Source organism: Sparassis crispa, assembly GCF_003851025.1.
Source record: "Sparassis crispa DNA, contig_000002F, whole genome shotgun sequence".
NCBI lineage: Eukaryota > Fungi > Basidiomycota > Agaricomycetes > Polyporales > Sparassidaceae > Sparassis > Sparassis crispa.
In genome coordinates this window covers 2,409,567-2,424,383 of record NW_020939749.1, presented here as the reverse complement: position 1 = coordinate 2,424,383, position 14,817 = coordinate 2,409,567, and the positions used below count along the sequence as shown (strand labels likewise).

General features: G+C 55.9%; 6 protein-coding genes across 6 annotated transcripts; 3 read left to right on the top strand and 3 right to left on the bottom strand.

Moving 5' to 3' along the window:
- Window positions 1–1,008: 1,008 nt before the first annotated feature.
- SCP_0308090 (Cytosolic Fe-S cluster assembly factor NAR1) lies at window positions 1,009–3,039 on the top strand (the record flags this gene model as incomplete). The annotated part of the gene is made up of 5 exons (XM_027756196.1): window positions 1,009–1,029; window positions 1,086–1,187; window positions 1,246–1,364; window positions 1,428–1,919; window positions 1,980–3,039. 5 exons carry the CDS (start codon window positions 1,009–1,011, stop codon window positions 3,037–3,039), a joined length of 1,794 nt encoding a protein of 597 aa, XP_027611997.1.
- Window positions 3,040–3,278: 239 nt separating this feature from the next.
- Window positions 3,279–3,764, bottom strand: SCP_0308080 (hypothetical protein; the record flags this gene model as incomplete). Its single annotated transcript, XM_027756195.1, has 5 exons — window positions 3,279–3,389; window positions 3,444–3,536; window positions 3,588–3,599; window positions 3,667–3,694; window positions 3,748–3,764. 5 exons carry the CDS (start codon window positions 3,762–3,764, stop codon window positions 3,279–3,281), a joined length of 261 nt encoding a protein of 86 aa, XP_027611996.1.
- Window positions 3,765–4,477: 713 nt separating this feature from the next.
- On the top strand, window positions 4,478–5,947 carry SCP_0308070 (t-SNARE affecting a late Golgi compartment protein; the record flags this gene model as incomplete). Its single annotated transcript, XM_027756194.1, has 7 exons — window positions 4,478–4,689; window positions 4,766–4,818; window positions 4,877–4,980; window positions 5,037–5,208; window positions 5,261–5,376; window positions 5,439–5,671; window positions 5,731–5,947. 7 exons carry the CDS (start codon window positions 4,478–4,480, stop codon window positions 5,945–5,947), a joined length of 1,107 nt encoding a protein of 368 aa, XP_027611995.1.
- A 488-nt stretch (window positions 5,948–6,435) lies between these two features.
- On the top strand, window positions 6,436–9,916 carry SCP_0308060 (Uncharacterized MscS family protein; the record flags this gene model as incomplete). The annotated part of the gene is made up of 18 exons (XM_027756193.1): window positions 6,436–6,891; window positions 6,971–7,099; window positions 7,152–7,206; window positions 7,267–7,291; window positions 7,347–7,436; window positions 7,507–7,724; window positions 7,790–8,012; window positions 8,066–8,138; window positions 8,189–8,358; window positions 8,419–8,597; window positions 8,648–8,853; window positions 8,910–8,939; window positions 8,987–9,013; window positions 9,076–9,184; window positions 9,239–9,316; window positions 9,372–9,611; window positions 9,672–9,709; window positions 9,767–9,916. The coding sequence occupies 18 exons, from the start codon at window positions 6,436–6,438 to the stop codon at window positions 9,914–9,916; spliced, it is 2,496 nt and encodes an 831-aa protein (XP_027611994.1).
- Window positions 9,917–10,218: 302 nt separating this feature from the next.
- On the bottom strand, window positions 10,219–11,797 carry SCP_0308050 (DNA-directed RNA polymerase II subunit RPB3; the record flags this gene model as incomplete). The annotated part of the gene is made up of 7 exons (XM_027756192.1): window positions 10,219–10,635; window positions 10,689–10,943; window positions 11,004–11,083; window positions 11,158–11,368; window positions 11,430–11,551; window positions 11,603–11,652; window positions 11,706–11,797. The coding sequence occupies 7 exons, from the start codon at window positions 11,795–11,797 to the stop codon at window positions 10,219–10,221; spliced, it is 1,227 nt and encodes a 408-aa protein (XP_027611993.1).
- A 352-nt stretch (window positions 11,798–12,149) lies between these two features.
- On the bottom strand, window positions 12,150–13,919 carry SCP_0308040 (hypothetical protein; the record flags this gene model as incomplete). Its single annotated transcript, XM_027756191.1, has 1 exon — window positions 12,150–13,919. The coding sequence occupies one exon, from the start codon at window positions 13,917–13,919 to the stop codon at window positions 12,150–12,152; it is 1,770 nt and encodes a 589-aa protein (XP_027611992.1).
- Window positions 13,920–14,817: the final 898 nt, after the last annotated feature.

Genomic DNA, 14,817 nt, shown 5'->3' with positions numbered 1-14,817 from the left:
AGCACAGCCAATCTGGACGAGACATCGATTCTTGCAAATCCAATTCTAAGAATTAACATAGAGGCAAGTTGCAGAGGAAGCTTGCTGAACCATTTCTTGTATCTACAAGTGCTGTAATACAACATAAAGAGACATATGAGAATATGCTCACCTCAGTCTGCATCTGGTCATCAAGTCTTCTTCAGAGGTCATGCACGCAACGCAACAGATGCGTCAGAAAGGGAAAAACTGACTTCTCAAAGCAACATGAATGTCCACCAGCTAACTGGGTTTATGTGTAGTATCTGCAGGGTTGCCTCTAATTTACATGTGAGTAGCCTGGCCAGACACTGTCACTCTGGAATACTTCACCTTGGTATGCCCGAAACCCCGAGCTCGACGAAGATCCGAATGCTGTTAGCACCTCTGCCAGTAGCAACCCAGCGACACGCCTTCGGAGACTTCGCAGCTTGCGTACGCAGGCTAGCGTACAATTCGCTTCACCTGCCACGATCAAGTATGACAATGATCCGACGAGTTCCAGGTGAGAATATTATAATAATGTTCGCTTACCAAGGGCGGCACTCTTCCCTGCTGCCTGCCCTTGCTTCGGGGTTCCAGGCCACCAGTATATACCACTTGTGATTCAATTTGACTCGTACCGTAGCGAAGTTGGCAAGTTCCCTGAGTCTCGACTTTGTGCACCATGCCAAAGACCCTTGGGAAAGAAAAACATCGTGAACTGCCTTGCCTAGGTCTTTGCTGGTCCACGAACATCAATCAGGCTCGGCGGTACCATAACGGCACAAGTAATCAGTACTGGTATGGAGTTGCCTGCAAACCAGAAGAGTTTTGTCGTTCGTCGAGAGCAACTGCGGCGGCAGCCGTTGAAAAATTCCCTGATTCGGATGTGATCGGTGATGATGTAAGATGGGTTGCTCCGAGTTTCCCGGGCTGGGGAAAGTTATTACTCTCCCTCGGACTCGTTTCTTGCCCCTTCCTTTACTATTTCTTTCACTGACAACTGTCATGGCGTTTTCTGGGGCGCTGGTGCGTTGGCCGCGCAGAGAGCACTGACCGCAGCATTTTTGATTTCCTTGAAACAGACCTTGACGGATCTCAACGACTTCATCACTCCATCGCAAGCATGTATCAAGCCGGTCGAGCAAACCAACAAAGTCGCCCCACCGGAGCACGCTGCAGCCTCCGTGCGTGTCCTGTTCCCGCGACATCCGCATAGTTGACTCATCGACAACCGGATTACAGACCCAGATTCAGATCGATTCCAGCGGGACGTACTACGAGGTCTCAGCACACGACTCGACAAGCGCGGGGAACAAACTCCAAACCGCCGAGGTCAGCCTGAACGACTGCCTCGCATGCAGGTGCGTTCCGTCCCACATCCCCCTTCGACGGCAGTGGGCTTGACGCGCGGCTCGCACGGTCAGCGGGTGCATCACCTCAGCAGAATCCGTGCTGATCACGCTGCAGTCGCACACGGAAGTGCTGAATTTCCTCGCGGGCAACGCGCCGCCGACGTCTCCCGGGCACAAGGTGCCCGTGCTGTCGATCGCACCGCAGAGCCTCGCGTCTCTCGCGGCCTCGCTCTCCTCGAGCAGCGCGCGCCCGGTGGACCTCTCGCGCGTCCTCCGCCGCGTCCGCGCGTTCTGCACGCAGGTCCTCGGGTTCGAGCATGTGTACGACACGACGTTCGCGCGGCACGTCTCGCTGCTCGAGCACGCGCGGGAGTTCGCGGAGCGGAAGCAGGGTGCGGAGGGCGCACTCCCGTTGCCGATGCTGGCGAGTGCGTGTCCGGGGTGGGTGTGCTACGCGGAGAAGACGCACGGGGAAATGCTGCCGTTCATCAGTCGCACGAAGAGCCCGCAGCAGGTGATGGGCACGCTTGTGAAGGAGTGGTTGGGCCCCAAGTGGGGAAAAGTGTGCGCGTCCTTCCTTCGATACGTCGGTCGGCTTACACATGCGCCTGTGCTCTGTTGCAGTCCGTCACAGATATACCATGTCACGGTTATGCCGTGCTACGACAAGAAGCTCGAGGCGTCGCGCCAGGATTTTTACAACGACGTCTATGCGACGCGGGACGTCGACTGCGTGCTTACAACAGGTGAGCTTGCGCAGCTGATGCGCGACAAGGGATGGGACCTTGCAACACCTGTCGCGGGCGAATATACTCCCAGTAACGGGATCGGCGACGATGTCGGGTATGACATCGCGAGAGAGCTCGACATCCCCGAACTGATCATGCACCCGGGAACGAGTTCGGGCTCGTACCTACAGTCTCTGATCTCCACGATCTCCGCAACGTCCGCGTCCCCACTTGAGCTCTCTGTGCGCGCGATTCGCAGCGCGGACTACGAGGAGCACACGCTGACGGACCGTGCGAGCGGCGCGGTCGTGTTCCGGGGCGCGAAGTGCTACGGCTTCCGGAACCTGCAGAACGTCGTGCGCAAGGTCGGGCGCGAGGCGGGCGTCCAGGTCGGGCGGGGCGCCGCTGGACGCACGGCTCTGCGAGGGCGCGGGCGCGCGCGGAAGGCGGGTGGCGAGGCGCACGAGGAGCGTGGATACGACTATGTGGAGGTCATGGCGTGCCCCGGCGGCTGCGTGAACGGCGGTGGGCAGCTCAAGCCGGCGGTGCTGCCACCGAAGAAGGATGCGGAGGGCTTCGAGAGGGACTGGGAAGGCGACGGCGTGAAAGTCGAGGAAGATGGCCTCGCGCGAGGATCTGACGCGAAGTGGGGCGATCGAGAGTGGACGAAGAAGGTTGAGGAAGCGTACTGGCACGGGTTGCCGACTCCGCCGCCATCGCCCACGCCTGAGTGTGTGGATGTGGATGTGGAAGAAGGCAAGCAGGTACGGAGAAGAGCAGATCGTCTGGCCGAGGACGTACTGTTTGACGTGTGCAAGGCAACGACGATCGTCCGGCCGAAGATGCGATGGAAGGACAGGCTGGACGAGAAGGCGGAAATGCGGCGACGAGATCTCTTCCGGACTCAGTACCGGGCTGTCGAGAGCGAGGTAGTCGGACTCGCGGTGAAATGGTAGTCGCGATGGTGGCAGTGTGTTGTAGCTGTCTGTATTCAACCTTGCTGTATTGTTTGTATCGTGATTATACATACTAATGTGGTACACAGTATGGGATAGATAAATAGGATGCGCGTGAGTATGCGAATGCTGACAGCGACAGATGGACAGCGACGATACAGCATTACGAAGAGATGAGAGAAGAATAAGTGAGAAATAGGCGGTATTAGAATAGGCATGGGATGGGTAAGGTGCCAGCGCTATCCGCGCACGCCGCCTGCGGTGGTGGCGCCCTTGTACCAGGGCCTGCACTCGGGGCAGTAGTCCCTGCTGAAGGAAGTGACGGTCTCAGAAGCGTCGGGGCCGTAGAACTGCAGAAACGCGGTGAGGAGGGCGATGACACGAGAGGGAACATACAAACGGACCTTTTCGCATGCGCAGTTGTGGCAGGGGGTGCGGTGCCGCTGGGAATGGACGCAATAGGGGTTGTTGCAGTCAATCTTGCCCGTTTTCACCGTCTGCTGGGCGTAAGCGAACGAATACAGGAGGAGACGGGAGAGCGTGCTCACGATAATGTAGTGCTGCAGGTTGGCAGGATGACGTCAGTAAGCGACGTTGATGAGAGAAGCGGCTAGTGCGCGCGCTTACCCCGCATCCACCATACTTTGTGCCTTCGCTGTCCAAACCAGGGTAAGCCAGCGCGTCGGAAAGAAACAGACAAATACGCACGTTGTCAGGTTGCACATCTCGACGTGGCGGATGCTAAAGACAGCGGGTGTCAGCGATCAGCAGGGAGGAACGACGGATATGGACCGACTCGGAACGGAGGGCAGATGTTTATAGACTCGGAACGGAGAGGATGGAAGAGCAGCGGGCGGAAGGAGCTAGTAGAGGCAACGTTAAAAGGCGGCGGAAACAGGGGCGGGGAATTGGTCATGCAGGTACAGGAGGAGAGCCCTTTATAGCGATCCGGACAACCAACATCGAGACGAGGTCGGCCCAGCAAACGATTCAACGCCAGTCACAAGACGGTCGCAGAGAATAACGCTGATCCGGACTAGATCGATAAGAATCTGGCGCAGCTGTTCCAGCGCACGGTGAGACGATTCGACGTTGATTCGAGACGATATAGCACAGGAAGAACCACGACGAGACACCACAGCCTGCCACGACTCCCACTGTCTGCTCCCAGCCATCGACCCGAGCGACGTCCATGCCTTTGCCTCCCAGCGCCCAGCGTCCACGCAGCAGTGGCAGCACCATGACGGGCTGCGCATATGGCACGCAGGTCCGGTTCCGTCACGAGCAGCACAGTCCGAGTCCGACGCCGAGATGCATGAGGGAGGCTGTGCAAACCCAATCTAATCTTATCTGATAAATTCCGTAATGCCGGCCCTGCCGCACCCAAACAAACAACGGCACCCATCACACCCACCGCAGCCACCGCGGCTGCACGCCAATGTCTTCAGGCTCCTCATCGAATCCGACGACGCGCTCACGGACTCTGCTCTTCATCTCCTACCGCGACTCTCGCGCTGGCTCCTCCCGCTTCCGCCGCTCACGCGTCGTCACACACTACACAGACGCTTCCCTCGATTCTGACGAGCAGGAGGGTCTCATCAATCATGAGCCCGGTCACATAGCCATTGACGCGGACCTGCCGCCCAGGTGGTACGTCCTGTTCTTCCGCTTCTCCGCGCCTTTTTAGCCGGAGACAACCTCTCATTATCCATCGATTCTCGCATAGGGTCGATATCGCCGACCAGGTGGAGGAGATTCTCGCAGGCACCCAGGCTAAAAGTATGTCAATTGTGCGATCCTTATCCCTTCCGCTCCCCCCCGTCTCACCGCCACCCAGTCGCTGCTCTGGACAAGCTGCATGCAAAGCATGTCCTCCCCGGCTTTTCGGACCGAAGCGCAGAGGAGAGGGAGATAGAGGCCATGACGACTGACATAACACGAGTACTGCGCTGAGTTGTCTGCACTGACGCGTGTTCACCTTTCCCCTTCCGGAACAGGACTTCCGCCAGTGTCACGCTCTCATTCAGCGAATCGGTCCCAACGCGGCACACTCTTTTCCCCCTTCCCGCCACGAGGACCGCGCCTCGAAGAACGTGCAGCGCGGTCTCGCTGCCAAGGTGCAGGAGCTGAGTGCCACCTTCCGGAAGAAGCAGCGCGTGTACTTGGAGAGTGAGTGTTATCGATCGCACTGTGCGTCAGCCGCTTACCCCGTGGTCGACAGAACTGCAAGGGCACGCTATCAAGAACCAGGATCTGCTGCTCGCATCGGGCACCATCTCCCTAAAAGGGTCAGAAGGCCTGCACGCTGTGGACGAAGATGTGGAGGCGGCCACTGCGGTGTGTCATCTGTGTCGAATAGCATTGCGTGCATGTGCTAATTCCCCATCCCCCGATGCTAGTCGCGAAGCAACGCCATCGCGCAGGAAGTGATGACGACTGACCTCGATCTGCGCACGCGCGACCGCGAGCTGACCGAGATCGCCAAGTCGATATCGCAGTTGGCGGAACTGTTCAAGGACCTGTCGGTGCTGGTCATCGACCAGGGCACACTGCTGGACAGCGTTGAATACAACATTGAACAGACGGCGGCGCAGATGGAGGAGGCTGTAAAGGAATTAACCGTGGCGACGAAGTAAGTGCTTCCCCTCCTTCTCTGGATCTGCGAGAACTGACGCCTGGTTCGACTTACAGGTACCAGAAGAACACTGGGAGGAGAAGCTGCATATTCCTCCTCCTGCTGATCATCTTCGGGCTGATCGTCGTGCTCATATTCAAGCCACGGCGGCATGTGATGCCATCACCATCACCTCCTGACCTCCCAGGTGGGGAGCCTTTCATGGAGATACCAAATAGCGCGTCGGTGCTAGAGACCACGGCGGGGACGTTGCCACGATGGCCATTTAGATGACATGGAGTGCGGTGCGTGTCGGGAGAATATCCACTGCGGGTGCTTATTTGTATGGATTGGATTTGGTCAGTGGAGGCAGATTAGAACGGTGTACGCCATAATGGTTACGTGAGTAATTAGGGTGCTGCAATGGATCGAGCGGTAGAAGGGGGGAAATATTTTTCATGCTCGGAGTGGAGACACGCCAGGTACAAGCTGTCAAATGTGGACCCTCGTCTCTACGAAACGATTTTGAGGTGGCGCACTCACCGCCGGAAAAGGAAATCGACTCGATCGCGTCGGTCACGTTTCTGCGTTCCATGCTCGCGCTCTTTGTCCCCTTCTCTGCCAAATACCATTCCGTGCCCCGCCTCGTCGTCCTTAATATTTCCCCCCACATGCGCTGCTGTATCGTCCCCTTTGCGCGTCCTTGCAGCCCTCGCTAGATAGAACGCTAACTTTCTCCAGTCTTTACAATCTGATAGACGGGTCTAGATAGAGACACCCCAATGTCTGCCCAACCCTCGCCCCGACAAGCGGAAGACCGCGACATCAAGTCCCCCCCGCCCTTCGAGGACCTGCAGACCGCGTCCTATCCGCTTCTCCCCTCTCACTCGCAGCATTCCGTGCGCATACACGACTACGGCCGGTCCAGCCCGCCATCCAAGTCCAACGCCAAGCAGAAGGTCGCCGTGTCCCAATCGGACTCCGATACAGGGCTCAGCAGCGCGTTGCGCCAGTACGACGAAGAGCAGGCGCGCGGGCACGGGCACCACCCTTATCAAGGCACGTCCCACGGCGCCGGCGAGGGTGCCGATTATCACCACCCTGCGCGCGGACACAGCGGCAGCTGGGACATCCTCTCTGGCATCAAGAAACTCGAGCACTCTTACGTCGAGTTTGACTCACGTCACGCCAGCCAGGCGCACCTTGCGTTTGCGGAGGGCGACGTCCCCAACAATGGCGTGCGTTACCCCTTCTCGAATCGCGCCTCGTCGCGTGATCTGCGTGCTCATAATAATAATACGGTTCGGCTTCCTCCAGTTCTCTAAGCTGTATAATTACTTGTTGAACGCATCGATCGTCACGCGGTGGATCGTCTTTATCATTCCCGTCCTTGGTCTTCTGTGGATTCCAGGTATCCTCGGTCTTACGAAGTACCCCCATGCTACGGTAATTTGGAGCAATGCTTGTCTTGTGTGAGTTTTTCTTACCTTCTTCGCAGATTTGGGGCGTCAAGCTGATGTGGTGGAGCATCTGGCTTACTATCGTCTGGTGTGGTATGCGCTCTTAGTCTGTAACGTGTTCTCGTGCTCCTAGCTAAATGTATCGTGTCACAGGATGGTGGGGCTCGCTAGCCACAGCGTATGCGCTATCAGCAGATCGTAGGTGGTATGATGTGCTAACTTTATTGTGACAGCATGCTGCTGCCGCATGTAGCGCGTCATACCGTTGGTATTGTCGTCGTCGGAGCGCGGCGATACATTGAGTGGCTTTACGCGCTCAAGAGGTCTGTCGAACGCGTCTTCACGTACACCTAACGTACTGAATACGTACAATCTGGCGCGCGCGCCCCACAGATACGTCGCCCTGTTTGTTTGGACGCTCGCAGTCTGGATCAGTTTCCAGCCGCTGGTGAACACCCGGCAGGAATCTACCGCAACGTCCAGCGACGTCAGAATTATCGACACTGTCGCGAAGCTACTTTTCGCGTTCTACGTCTGCGCGGGGGTACTGCTTTTTGAAAAGTTCGCCATACAGTGGATTGCGGGCAAGTTCCATGAACGGTCTTACGCTGGTATGCCAACGTCGCGATTGTATGCTCGTTTGAAGCTTATCCGCGCACTACTTGGGCGCATGAAGAACGCATTGCAGACCAGAAGTTCGCGGTGCGAGTGCTGGTCACTCTTTATCGGCACTCTAGCGACATACCATGGCGGTCCGACACACTTCGTGACGGCCCCACCGACAAGCGGGCGTCCATGCACCCGAAGAAGTTCATCAAGAAGGCGTTGAAGGGTGTGCGCTTCGCTGCAACGACTACGACAACTGCCCTGGGTAACGTGGCGTCTGAAATTGCCGGCAGGTGAGCTTGACCGGCGTATGTGTTCCGCAGCTGCTCATGCATGGCGATCACAGTTCCGTGTTGCAACCAAATTCGCCCCAGGCGATGGTTCAGACGGCCTTGGAGTCTGCGAACAAGTCGCGTTTGGTGAGACACGCCCGCTGCGCCCGTCCTTGAGTGGCTGAATGTTTCCTCAGCTCGCACGCCGCCTCTACTACTCCTTCGTGCGACCTGGCGCGCACGAGCTCCTCGTGGAGGACATCGCGCGCTTCTTCCGCAGCCCGGACGAGGCCGATGCCGCGTTCGCGATCTTCGACAAGGACATGAACGGCGATGCTACAAGAGATGAGCTAGAGATGGCTTGCATGTACGTACTGACCTCGCACTTCTATTATATTCGTTTAGCGTTGTTCATGTGGATCGGCAGGGACTGCCATCGCGAACAGCTTTCGCTCGAGCACTCGATGCACGACCTCGACAGCGCCGTCGGCCGCTTGGACAATATCCTCATGAGCGTGTACGTTATCGTCGTCATCGTCGTCATCGCCGTCGCTCTGGAAGCGCAACTTGCGACCCTGATCACCGGTGCAGGCACCATGATCCTTGGTATGTTCGCTACCTCATCAGCGCGTGGGCCCTGCTGACTGGTGGTACAGGCCTGAGCTGGCTGATCGGCTCGAGCGTCGTGGAGGTGCTCACGAGCATCATCTTTTTGTTCCTGAAGCATCCGTTCGACGTCGGGGACCGTGTCACGATCCAGACGAAGACGTATACCGTGAAGGAGATCCGCCTCCTGAGCACCGTGTTCCTTGACGGAAACTCGTGCCAGGTGCAGGCGCCGAACTCTATCCTGAACACCTATGTATGTCGTGGACAGAAACAGCTGCCTATAGGAGTCTTACGCGTCTGTCTTCGTAGTTTATCGAGAATATGCGGCGTAGTCCGCAGGTACGTGTTTTGTGTCGTATCGTGGGCTTTTCTCATCTGTCCAGTAGATGTCAGAGCCGTTCGAATTCGACGTGGTGAGCGCCTTCGTCCAAGTTAATCCGTGATGATGCACAACGTCCTGATTGCGTGCGCTCAGGCCTACTCGACGACATTTGAGCAGATCGAGCATCTGCGCGAACTGATGATAGAGTTCCTGAAGGTCGACAGGCGCAACTTCCTCCCTTCGTTTGATGTCGTGGTAGTCGGTACGTTCCCCCACGATAACTGTTCATCTACGTTATTGACTGTCGGTCTCACAGATATGCCTGGTCAAGAGTTGATGACCCTCAAAGCCGACATCAAGTACAAGAGCAATTGGCAGCAAGCGGCTCTTCAGGGTGAGAGAGCTCCCTCTCGTCATGTTCGTTTATTCACATAACGTCTTGACGACAGCCCAGCGACGCAACAAATGGATATGCGCTCTCAAAACGGCAATGAAGCAGGCGAAGATATTCGGCCCGAAGGGCAATCCTGACGCGACTCCCGCGCCGGAGAGGTACACCGAGGTCCCCTGGGAAGACGTCGCACGGGAGGATAGAAAGAAGGAGAGTATACACCAGCCGGTGGGCCGCCTGCAGGAGTCGCGTGTCCCCACGGCAAACTGGGCGTTCTCGGACAAGAATGCTGTCATGTGTGCGTCTATTCTTCGTTTTCTTTCGAACGTTACAAGCTGAATGTATGTGTGTCTCTCAGTGGACGACTCGCAGGATATATTCGACGAGTCGGAAGAGGTAAGCATTGTGATTGCCTTCGTCTGACTTGGAGCTATGAACTGACTGTCTGTGCAGCTGCAAATGAGGGCCCCTCGGCAGGACTCCGCGAGCAGCCTCCGACAAAGGCCTGTCACGATGCCGTCGCCCCTGATAATGCCCTCTCCCCAGCACCAGACAAGTACTGAGGAGATCGAGCTGAAGCCACCCTCCGCGCAACCGACGTAAGGTCCTGTCGCCGTCTTTGATGCCTCAAAATCGCAGATATACTGTATCATCTAATCGCTGTCTTTGTTCATTCGATCTCACAGTATACTGTATCAGCTGCTAGTGGCACAGCGACTTCGAGTATGTACGGTCTGGCAGAATACTGACCCTATATGTAGCACTAGCCCAACATTAGATGCGGACAATATGAAATCAGCCATCTGACCGTTCAGATATCCTTGTGTATGATCGGGATGAAAGCGTGAGGTACGACAGCATTAGACAAAACTATAGACTATGTACATCAACGCAAGACACAAATTCTAGGACCATCCGTTCGCGGTAGTACCACCCCATCCGCTACCTCCCGCCTGTGGACTACCCCACCCCGCAGGACCTGCGTTCCCAGACGAGGGGCTCGTCCCTCCCCCACCAGTGGTAGGACTCGTGCCGCTCCACGCTGTCCCTGCCCATCCGCCCCCGCGAGCAGGGCTTCCCCAACCCGCTGCGCCGCCTGTGGGACTACTCCACCCAGCGCCCGCCCTGCTTGGTGACGTTGCGCTCCAGCCACCTGCTCCTGCACCCGCACCTGCACCCGCACCCGCACCCCATCCGGAACCGCCAGCCGTGCCGTTTGTTGCTGGCAGCGCCTGCTCACCGCCTTGGTGCGCGTCGAGCTCTGGCTCAGACTTGAGGCCCAAGATGAGGTTAGCCAATTTTGTTTGGAGCTCTTGCAGACCCTATGCGCAGACAGGTATGTTCGATGTTCTCGGCGACAGAAGCGCGGGCTTACCTTCATGACCACCTCCTGTGGGCCCAAACTCCCGTCGGTCTCTACCTCCATGTAGAACTTGTTGGGGCGCGCGTTGAAATCAAACGGCACGTCGTCACGCGGAGGCTCCTCCTCCCGCGCGTTTTCGCTGACCGGCCACTCCGCACGCTCGTCGCTCTCGAACCAGTGCGATGTATGCCGCAATTTGTTGTATGGGTCGTATTCGAACCCTACTGCCGAACATGGTGACCACTTGGCGTGCTCCTTTGCGATGCCCTGCAGGATTTGAACATTCGGTCGCAACGTGTGATCAAGAGTGTGAAGCGAATAGCGCACCTTTTTCGCTATACAACGCAACTTGATTTCTTGGCCCTTTCGGAGCTTGCATATGAGAATTGGCGGTACAGACGGATCATCTGCATGACACGAAAGAACAACACGGGTCCTTGCTTAGTGCGTAGGACGGGTCGGGGAAGCCAGGAAGGCGTACCTTTCCCTACAGGGTGACCAAAGTTCTCCGCCCGTTTTGAAAGCTCTTCACCACCGTCCCCCTCGTCGTTCCAACCGATGCTCCCCGGCGCCGGCAGAACCACGTCCAGATGCGAGCTGGTCACATCCATAGTTGTGTCATCGAGGTTGCACGCAACATTTAGCACCAGCTCTACCGCACAATACTGGCACCATGACAAACATGTACAGTCCTGCACAACCGGAGATGCTAAACACGGGACATGACAGAACATAGTGTGCGTAGGGACGTACTCGAGTGTATCGCATGCCTTCATCGCAATTCGCGCTGACGAGTGGGATCATACCTAACCGATGTGAGATAAACTCATCCGGCAAGACAGACGTGTTTGTCTCGACCTCCACCATGTCAATTGCTACTCACAGTGAGCGTGGTTTGCACAAGTACGTGCGCGTATCGTACTCACCGACTGTGGGTAGGTCAGCCATCATTACCCGGCGAAACGAATTTGCAAGCCTTCAGAAAGGTCAGTCCAAAAGCGCAAGCAACGGACTGGCGGGACCGCGCACCCGAGGTCGACATTCTCCAGAGTAAAATTGACGCTATCCTTCTTGAGGTCGCGTATACGAACAATAGGCTCGAGCTCCTGAACAGCCTGCATGTCGAAAAGCTGGAGATGAGAGAATAAATACCAGTAAAAGTGTCACTGCCAGTGGTCTGGCGTTGAATAGCCTGTTACGTGAGCCGATCTCGGCAATGTCCGGAGAACCCAATGAGGCAAGTCCTCTAGTTCCGCATCCTCCTTTAGCTCAGTACTAGTGCATAGTCAGGCTGCTGTAATTGTGCAGTGAAACGCAACAAACGTGCAAGCTACAACAAGAGTAAAGCAGCAATGAGAAACATAGGGCTAACGATACACACATCTAAATTGTACAGCGAATAAAATCGGAATAAAGCCTTCCGGTCAAAATACCACGTACGCACTCCAAGCCCAAATGTCCTTTCTGCCGAACTTATGCAATGTGACTGCCTCTTAACCACTTTGCGCTCTTGTCCTTCCTCAGTCCAGCACTCATGCCAGAACATGCACGATTCCAGAGCTTGCTCATGCGAGATGGCTGCTGCTCTGGCGTGACGTGCATAAACGACCGCAGCGTCTCCACTGCATGATCTCGCGGCGGTGTCGTCGGCGCTACGAGCGCTGTCTCCGGAACCACCCTGAGCAAACAGGTGGAGCTCTGTATCGTCTGAATAGAAGCACTGACAGATGGGAATAGTGAGGGAGTCGGTTCAGACGGAGATAGCGGCGTGCAAGTCTGGCGGACGGGTCGGAAGAGGAAGGGTGTTGTCTTCGTCGTGGATGAGGAAATTTTAACATCCAGACGTAACGAAGGGGTAGACCGCGAAGATAAGATCGACAAGGAAGGTGGACGCAGACCTGCCAGAGATGAGGAGCGGGGGGGCGGATTGTGAATGGTCGCCGTTGGAAGATCTGTCCCCTCGAAATCGAAGCTGGGTAGCAGTCCCACACTGACGATGGATTGACGTTTCCGTGGCCCATTGGTCGCCGAATCGATGCTTGAATGAGAGATGAACGATGCACATTCATACTCTGCGAAAGTCGACGCGATCGTCGCGGGGGTCTCCGATAACAATGGTCCCTCGTCAGATGGATCGCCCCTGCTGTCTTCGTCATCCACCTTCCCGTCTTTAGTTCCATTATTCACTGCCCCCTGCGTACTCTGCACAATTGGCGAAACGGCGTCATTGTACTCCGGTGATAAGCATAGCCCCATGTGTATTTCATCAGTGAACCATGAATCACATCCGCTGCGAAAAGGATTGAAGGCTTCTAACTGCGTCATACTAATCTCCAGTCTTGCCATGCTCTCTACAGGGTCGATTACTGTCATCCTGTAGCCACCGAAATCGTCGTTTATAGGCCCAAATTCTGTCCGGCAAGCGGGGATAGTGGGGGCAGGTGGTAGCGGACCATCCGGATCTACGTTGGGAGCTTGAGAGAACGACAGAGGAAAATCAGGAGGGGACAATGGGGGTGAAGGGAAGGCTGCGGTGAGAGCTGAGACGGATAACTGGCGGGAGACGGCCATATTTGCACATTCCGGGTAGTAGTGGCGCGCATCGTCGGCTTCAGAATCTGTGCCCCACAAGTAGTTCCGTTCGTCATCTGCATCATTGCTCTCGGACACTCCGTCCCTCCTGTCGCTATGCGATACTACGCCTTCATGGCAGTCGAGTATAACACGGAGCGCTTCCGAGAACTGAGCATGTGAATGGAAGTGGATAGCATGACGTCTTCTGGCTCGTTCAGTACGGGCAGTTTCTGCGTTGAACGACGGAACCGAGACAGTAAATCCCAACCCGACACCGAGCCTTGCTGCACGTTCCGCCTTCCTGGGGTTTTCAAATGACTGCGCAGCTGGGCGCTTTCCGATAGGGAGTAACGTAGGACTGTGTGCGGTAGATGAGACAGAGACAGCGCGTGCACGTTTCGGAGTGGAAGATATTACTTCCTCGTAGGAGAATACACCTCGCATATAAGAACCAGAGCTCTTGCACGTTAAAGGTGGAGGGGTGCTGGGAGAGGAGCTGTCGGGTGGGCTGGGTATCACCGGAAACGAAGTGCCATGCTCCGTGGGAAGGACGTCGAACTGTAGGCTGGGTGTTGAAGAACATAGGTTGTGCATCTCCGGGCAGTAGCTGTGAGCCCGAGGTACTCTCCTGCGACAGGAAGAACTGGAGCCGGGCGCAGTGAGAGACATGGTCTCATGAGTGTACTTGAAGAAAACCAAGGGTATAAACCGAACATGGATCGTGTACGGAAATGGGTGACGGGTATGTCAGAACCACGTATGATCGGACAGACCTTCCAAACCGTTGACGTCTAGCTGCCACGACAGGCAATGGTGGCTTACCAACAGCCGCAACAGGCAGATAGCAGAGAGGGAAGTGTCTTAAAGGCCTCTTTCTGACCTTCTGGATGCGCACTCGACAAAGAGTTTTTCTGACAACAGGATGTGTTCGGCCTGAGACCCCAGCGTGATAGTAGGCTGGTTGCCTTAAGCTTACATGGAAGATGATCGGAGGATAGTAAAACTGTCCTCCGAGTGACAAGTGTAAGACAATTCCATCTCTGCAATCCACCTCCATTAATATTGATAGATTGTCCGAGGCCATTCCTGTCGTGTGCAGGGCAAGCGGCGATCAGCGGAAGCATCTCTGTGTCTATCTTTCAACCATCTCGATGATCCTGCATTCCGATTTCTTGGTATACCAGTTCGCTGCACTTTTTGTTCATAGGTAGTTCTGCAAGTCCAAGAATTCGAAGGTACGTCACGTTGGCGCCCAAAACACTCGGCACGTACCAGAACCGTGACCACACCCGGTCCTGGAGGCTCATTACCTCCTTGTTTCGACATTGCCGGTCAGGTTTCAACGCTCGAGTTTCACAAACGCTCGAGTTTCACATACATGACAATGACAGCAGTCTTGTAGCGCGACTGCCCACGTTTGAGGGGTGGATTAGCATGGTTCCTGTAAACATTTCGGTTCAACTTGAAGACCCTCACATGGACAATATTGTCACTGGCGCCTACTAGAGGCTCCAGAGACATCTCGCGATGTCCTCTGTCAATTGAGACCTGGTTTGCCTCTGTCTTC